Raw genomic sequence first — 7,243 nt, 5'->3', positions numbered from 1 at the left:
CCACCCCTTTCACTTTAATTTGTCTATCTATTGGTATTACTTCAATCATAACAAATAACATTCGGAATTACTCGCAGTCTCCTGCTATTTTGAATTGACGATCCACAGCTGTTGGATGAAGATCTAACGGGTGAAACAAGCACTCGACAAGGAGACAGGCCCAATTCCAATAACATTTTGGATTCTGTATAGTTTCCATGATAATATTTAACAGTATAAATTTCCACCATAAGATTCAAACAAACTTGTGAGAAGACGGAAAACGATGCAGCATGTCACAAGCGATCTGTCATGATTTAACCATCCTTTAGAATTACAGAAACAGTTCCTCAACCGGTCGGTGAATGATTTTTTTTTTCTTATTTTGCCGTTAAATAAACTACAATGTTTCAATATTTCAGCTTCGGAGGACAACTATGTACGCCAAAACCAAAGGATACAATACAACTGCTACTACTTGTTTGCCGCGGAGAATTAAGATTATGTGCATGGAACGGCTTCTCTGTTTCAGAATACAACTTCACATAACATGGCAACGTATTCACATACTCACAGCCTGGAAACTGAAGATTATTTTCAGTAATCAAATAGGGATCAGCTTTACAGAAAACCAGAGTCAGTCAACTCGAGCATAAAACAATGAATTATCATTTATTGAATTACTACATAAATGCAGCAGGCCTGTTTTTCTGCCTGCTACAAAACGACTCATGAATGGTTGTCCTGTTCCTACAAGGCCGGTTGCCAGATATGGCAACAAGGACTATACTATCTATCTTGCCCAATGCCCATCTATGTACAGAAATCATTTGCAGTGCAGGCGTCTTGAAATGAAGAGGCCGAATTCTGTACCTAGTTTTATTTAGCTTCCAATACTATCTTTCGATCCACCATTTGGTGTAGGTTGTTGATTAGTTCTTGGGGTTTCAATAGTGCTTGAAGAAGGAAAGTTTTCTTCAGCTTCTACTGCAGACAAAGCAGGTGGTGCTCCATGATGCTGTCTGGCATCCAATTCCATTGCTGCCTCTAATGAGGATTGTTCTGCGACATAAGCACCAATGTCAAAAATGGAAAGCTCATTTGAATGTAATCATTAAAAGGACATGCATTTGTGGGTATGAGAAGCTGCACCTACTCAATTTTCTATAATAACGATAAGCATATAATAGTTGCATGGGTCCAAATATTCAGAATTTCTTAGTTTTAGCGGAGGACTAGATCCAATAACCGGTGGTCTATGGTTGAGCGAGAAGTACCGGTTTCTAGGATCTTGGTTATTAGAAAGGAAACAATAGATGGATATATGGAAAAGCATGGGACTCATAGCTTCGGTTGATGTTACCAGGTAAAGTAACAACCTTTTGCATAAATATTTCCAAATTCCATCAATAAATGTTGCGATTAATGAGTGCTAAATTAGAGTCGATTTTCATATATAGGGAAGTAGTCTAGCTCCTGTTTCCAGATGAGATATTCTTTCAGATTTGATGAATCTTAAATGGTCAGATTTTGCTGGCTTAAATGTCCCACAGTAGCATTGCATCCACATGTAAAAAACTGAATGACACATTTTATGAAGGCCACAGCAATAAGAGACTCACCATTTGTTCTTCCACGTTTGATAATTTCACAGAGATACTGTCGTAGCCCAGTCAATACTAGGTTTTCTTGCGCAGCATTTATCTCAGAAATATCTTGATCACGCGAAACCAAAGGAAATGAACTTCTATAATCATTTCCAAATGTAGTATTCTGTTCTTCACACAGTAGTGCTTGTGTTGTTGGAGATGCAGGCTCATTTCCAAATGTGGTATTCTGTTCTTCACACATTAGTGCTTGTGTTGTTGGAGATGCAGGCTCATTTCCAAATGTGGTATTTTGTTCATCACACATTAGTCCTTGTGTTGTTGGAGATGCAGGCCTAGAAACATTCGAAGTTTCAGACCAATGGGAGCCCATTTCATTGATGTTCGGTTGATGACTAAATCCTTTGCTAAGGATGTCCGTTGAGGAGGCTTCTTTGAAGTCCTGCTGTTTGCAGTTACCATTGTTTAACCCGTTATTTGACTGGAATCCCTTCTCTTCTGCAATCAAATCAATTTCATTATCTGTAAATACAAGCAACGGAAAAAAAATGTTAAAAACATATCTAGGGTTATGACAATTAATTGATGTCACTTGTATACAATATACATCTTGAACACATAATTGTGAGGTCAAAGAATAACATAAGATGCCATATGTTCTCATGTTGATCTTAAATTATGACACTATGATATTTACCAATATTATTACTTTATTCTCTCTTTTGCGGAGCATATAACGCTCAAAGCTTTGGTCCAGACTGGCTCTGCACTTCTAGTTAACATACGTGAAGTCTCAAGACTGGAAATAAATATGGTGGGAAAGCTAAGGAACTAACAAACAATCTGAAAATGCTGCTAGTAAAGAAATTTGAATAACTTGGATTTGAAAAAAGGGACAGGTGTGTATGACTGGGTTAGTGGCTTAGTGCCTTCTATGTTTCATGCCTTTCTTATTGCCAATGCACAAAACTCTTTCACTGATCTGTAGTACTTCACCTAGAACTGATGCTTATGCAAATCTTGGGTTCCTTAAATGTTCATAAAAAAGAAGGAATAACGGACAGACTCTATACCAGCTACTGTTGCTGCAGCCATTCTGCAAACCATCACCAATTGCTTGACTAAATCATGGACCTCCCTGAGGTGGATGGTGTTTGCTAGTGGAGACCTGATAAAACATTACATCTCATTAGAAGGTACATAGAGTAAACAGAGAGGAGAACAAAATTGTTTGTTACTCCCTCCGTTCCAAATTGTAAGTCGTTTTGACTTTTCTAGATACATAACTTGTCCTATGTATAGATATACATTATGTTAGATTGTAAGTCTTTCCACCCTCCAATAGCTTCTCTATATCTCTATAGCTTGTGCGCACTCTAGAGAGCCAACGCTCTTCATCTTTGGCTAGCGAGAAATCTGGAATAGAGAATGGCAACATTTGGAGATCTAATTAAAGAAGCTGTTGGAGGGCACTTTTTTCACCAAAATCTCTATTCCTATCAATAAGGAAGGATATAAAGAAGCTCTTGGAGTTGCTCTGAGGGGTAGTGCCCTCCAGGATGGCACCAGATCAGACGAGTTTTTTCTCCCTTTATGAAGTAGACCAAAGGACCTAGAGCACCTTTTGTGTTGGTTGGCTGGGCACTTAAGTAATTCCATGTCCTTAACAGGACATCAGCTTATTTTGATCAACTCTTGCATTATTTAAAAAAAGGCTAAATACATTTCAACCTACCTGTAGATTGGGTTATTTGATTTAGAATTGGCAGCATTGTGTCTATCAAATCCTGTGGAACAGGGTGCAAGCAGTGAAACATCTGCATGGTTACCCTAGCACACAAGAACAGTCACAAAAATAACAGTTAGACAAGTAAATAAGCATTTGTCAAAAAATATATCGTAGAAACAAAGATAATGAAAAGAATGGAACTGCTAGTGTCCTGCAGCAGAAGCATCCAAGGAATAGTGATGCCAATAACAAGAAGAAATTATCTTGTTAACTCAGTATTTGGTTAAATTCCTTTTGCATCTCAGAATTCATGCATCATGCATGCAGTGTATTTGGTGCTGATCAAATAGTTTGGAAGTAAGAGAACACACCTGTTGATATTGTGTCTTTGGCATGCTTCCTTCAGAATTTATCCTAACACCTAGGGCATCTTCATGGGATCTTTTTCTACTCAGAGAACAGATATATCCTGATGATCCAACAGTACCATTGAATGCTACATTAGCTGCTTGTTGAATGTGATTTCTGTCAGATGCATGGTCCCTATGAATTGAACTTTCCGTGTCTTCATTTCCTTCAGAGTTTTTACAGTGCATGCATCTACAATTTTTGGAGCAAAAAACATTTGCTTGGTAGCATTCACAGTACTTCTTTAGGCATCCAGACTTCTTGCAATGACAACCTTTAAGGTGCTTTGCTACAAGAGGCACTGCTCCAGAATTATCCTAATAGACAATAGTCAAGTAGTACAGGGTCACATGCAGCTCAAGCAAAGAACTAGAGTGTATTGAGGCATCAAAAAACAGAGTGTATTGGTTGGGAAATAGCACAAATAAATACAGATTAGGCTCATTTCAGAATTAATTTCAGAAAACAGATAAATATCCTGCTAACTAATAGAGAAAAAAAGACCTAGGAAAAATGAAGAATATATTAGCCGTGTAGCATGGATAAAGACCTGAAAAGCTTTCCTGAAAATATTACCTCAAAAGCTTTATTTGGATAGTATCGGTAAAGCTTTTCAGGTTAACTAATATCCAGCTTTTCAGGCTAATTTGGATAGTACTGTTAACTCAGTAAGAATATATTACATTGAGGAGAAGAAAATGAAATTAACTTGGACTTCGACCAGATGCTGCCCGTTGATCATTCAATTGCTAGGAATGCTAGCTAACAGCCAGCATCTAGGAAAGATCAGCCAGCCAAAATGTTAGCTCAGAGGATGTCATGCCCATTTAGTTCCAAGTACAGTAGTAAGCACAATGTGCTAAGGAAACAGAGTTACTAATGAATATGCTATATAAATATCTGCATTACCTTGCTTTGCCTATTTCATTGATAACTAGCAGAAGAACAATCTATGTCAGTAAAAAAACTAAAATAAATTGCCTCTGGAACAGATAGCGGAGACACATGAACTGCTATTGGGTTCAGATAACATAATATGATTGTACCAACATGTAACTAAAGAAAACTATTGAAGGATAGTACCTTTCGAACATTGAGTGTATTTGGGCCATTTTCAATTTTAGGCTGAAAAGCAGACGGGTTACGTTGACGAATTGCCTCAATTGCTTCGTTTCTGGCATTCTCATTCCCAACAATGTTTCCACAATTTGAACAGTTGCATCCATCACAGTATTGAAGTTCTTGAAAGCATTCACAGTACCTAACAAACAAACACCAAGCCACCGAGCTTAACCTTTAGTACATAGCATAACATGCTATATAAAGAAAATATTCAAATAATTACAGAAAAGTGCAAACTAATATTACAGCTATTAAGAAAAAATACTTGAGATCACCAAACCAAAATATTAAGGTGGGAATAATAGGAATAACGGAAAAGTGGGTGAGAATAGAAAGTGCAAAAGAAATAAAACTACAATAAGACAAAAGGCAACTGGTTGTTATTCCATAAACCAAAATCCAATGTGCAGATATGTTTGTCCACTAACTAAACAAGACCATATAATTTATCTATTTATGTCTCATTAGTAAAGAGAGCAGAGTGCTCTCAATGGTCAATGCTACCATAGTACCAGTTATACCATCCTCATTGAGTTCCTTTCAATACTCGTAAGATGATAACAAATTATAGCTAAGAATGGATATCGTTAATGTTTGATGGAGATCCTACCATTTTGCACATAACATGTAAAAGATATCTATTTTCACGAATTTATATTTGCTTTGCGCTATACATGAAAGTGTATGTGAAACAAAAAATAACACTCACATCTTCAAACATTTTGAGTTTCTACAATTACAATGCTTCTTTTTCTTTGGAGTAACACTTTTCACTTCTGTGGAAGGCTTCCTGCAAAAAAATAGGGTTCAAAGTTCAATGCAAGGAATATGTTTCCAGCAGTATGCTCTTTTTTTGTTTTTCTAAATGTAAATGAATCATATCACAAGAAAGTAGAAACATAAATTTCTGTAGGACGACATGCAAGACAAGTTCTGATCATTTATGTTGACAACATTGAAGAATATAACACTTGATCTGCCCGTAAAAGTTGCAACATTTTGACCTTGAAACGTATGTAATGTTTGACCTCAAAGACGTCAATATTTCAAACCAGGTGTCCAAAACTTCATTATAGAAATGTTTAGGCGCCAATACTACTGCAAACCATGATAGCCAATAGCAATTTGAGTCATGTCACACTTGCCTTTCCACGACCAAGAAATGTTTAAGTATCAATGCTAATCAATTGCAAACCCTGATATGCAAAAACATATTCAGTCACATTTGCCTTTCACACGGCTGTGCAGGGCCATCTGTTTTGATTAACACAAATGCACCCACAAGCTACAATACTAAAAATTACTCCAAGCTCCACTACACCTCAAACATTCTTACAGAAGTCGTAGGCGAGAATTGCTACTATAGGTGAGACGAGGGAATGGATCCTTCTAACTCTAAGATCCTCATAATTCTTAGAAATATTCAAAAATCTCCGACTCATTTAAACAGAATGGTAGTACCAACAACAACAAGCAACAAGAGGTAAATTAAAACACCTGAGCTAAACCCAACAGGCCACACGAAGCAAGAACAAAACCACATGCAAACACACCAACAAAAGGGAAATAGAGAATCTCAAGCGGAGGAGCTTCCTCACAGGGGGTTGAAGGCTATCGGCCACTGTCTAGGCGCCGGCATCACGGGGGCCGCCGGCTTGGGCTGCTGCGAAGACACCGCAGGAGCCTTCGTCTCGCTCGCGGCGGCCAAAACAGGCGGACTCGACAGCTGCTGCTGATTCCTCCCCTGCTCCATCACCCCCACCAGAATGCCACCGAATTAGGTCACAGGCCAGAACGCCGAGGCGGGTTCAGCTGGACCAATACCGTCGCGCACCGGCTCAAAAGCCGAATCTTGCCGCGCGAGCTATCTGAATTGGATGAATCCTTTAACAAGGGCGAGTTCATAGACTCATGCAGTGTCCAAAACTCAATAAGCCGCGGGAAGCCGGAGGGCAATAACGGAGCAGATCGAAGGAATCGACCTCAACAAGGGAGATTACGAGGGATTAGATTTATGGAGATGATAAGAGGAAAGGCAAAATCTTTCTGGAGTTTGGGATCGAGGAGGGGGTGGTGCTGGGCTGGGGGAGAAGAAGCTACGACGGGGCAATGGAGGGGAGGTTTGGTCTCTCTTCGCGATTTTTTTTTGAATCTGAAGTATTTTAAGCATTTATTTACTCTCTTATTCTCTCTCCAAACTCTGTACAGGGGAGAGGATGATTTGAATTGGACGGATGGATTTGAATTGATTTGAAAGGTTGGACGGCTGGGGGATTTGGGTACCGTGGCTAGGCTTTCTTTGGATGTGGTCTCATTATTTTGTTTTGGCTTATTCGCTCTGCTTATAATCCACGGTTTGAACAGTGTTTTTCTCTTACACCAAACCAGTCAGTCATGG

The 7,243-nt window shown here is 38.7% G+C and overlaps 1 protein-coding gene across 2 annotated transcripts; it reads right to left on the bottom strand.

The window, feature by feature from the left end:
- Positions 1-557: 557 nt before the first annotated feature.
- LOC136459031 (protein tesmin/TSO1-like CXC 5) lies at positions 558-6,952 on the bottom strand. 2 transcript variants are annotated; one of them, XM_066458933.1, is made up of 8 exons: positions 6,444-6,952; positions 5,555-5,635; positions 4,807-4,984; positions 3,687-4,040; positions 3,322-3,416; positions 2,660-2,754; positions 1,602-2,108; positions 558-1,041 (listed from the first exon to the last, which is right to left on the bottom strand). In XM_066458933.1, the coding sequence occupies exons 1-8, from the start codon at positions 6,596-6,598 to the stop codon at positions 863-865; spliced, it is 1,644 nt and encodes a 547-aa protein (XP_066315030.1). In that variant the 5' UTR covers positions 6,599-6,952; the 3' UTR covers positions 558-862. The 2 variants fall into 2 exon arrangements, with proteins under 2 accessions (XP_066315030.1, XP_066315031.1); XM_066458934.1 differs by having other exon boundaries at positions 1,602-2,084; positions 6,444-6,951.
- Positions 6,953-7,243: the final 291 nt, after the last annotated feature.

The sequence above is a fragment of the Miscanthus floridulus genome, chromosome 6 (assembly GCF_019320115.1).
Source record: "Miscanthus floridulus cultivar M001 chromosome 6, ASM1932011v1, whole genome shotgun sequence".
NCBI lineage: Eukaryota > Viridiplantae > Streptophyta > Magnoliopsida > Poales > Poaceae > Miscanthus > Miscanthus floridulus.
The sequence above is the reverse complement of the archived record's forward strand: the minus strand, read 5'-3'. Positions and strand labels throughout refer to the sequence as shown.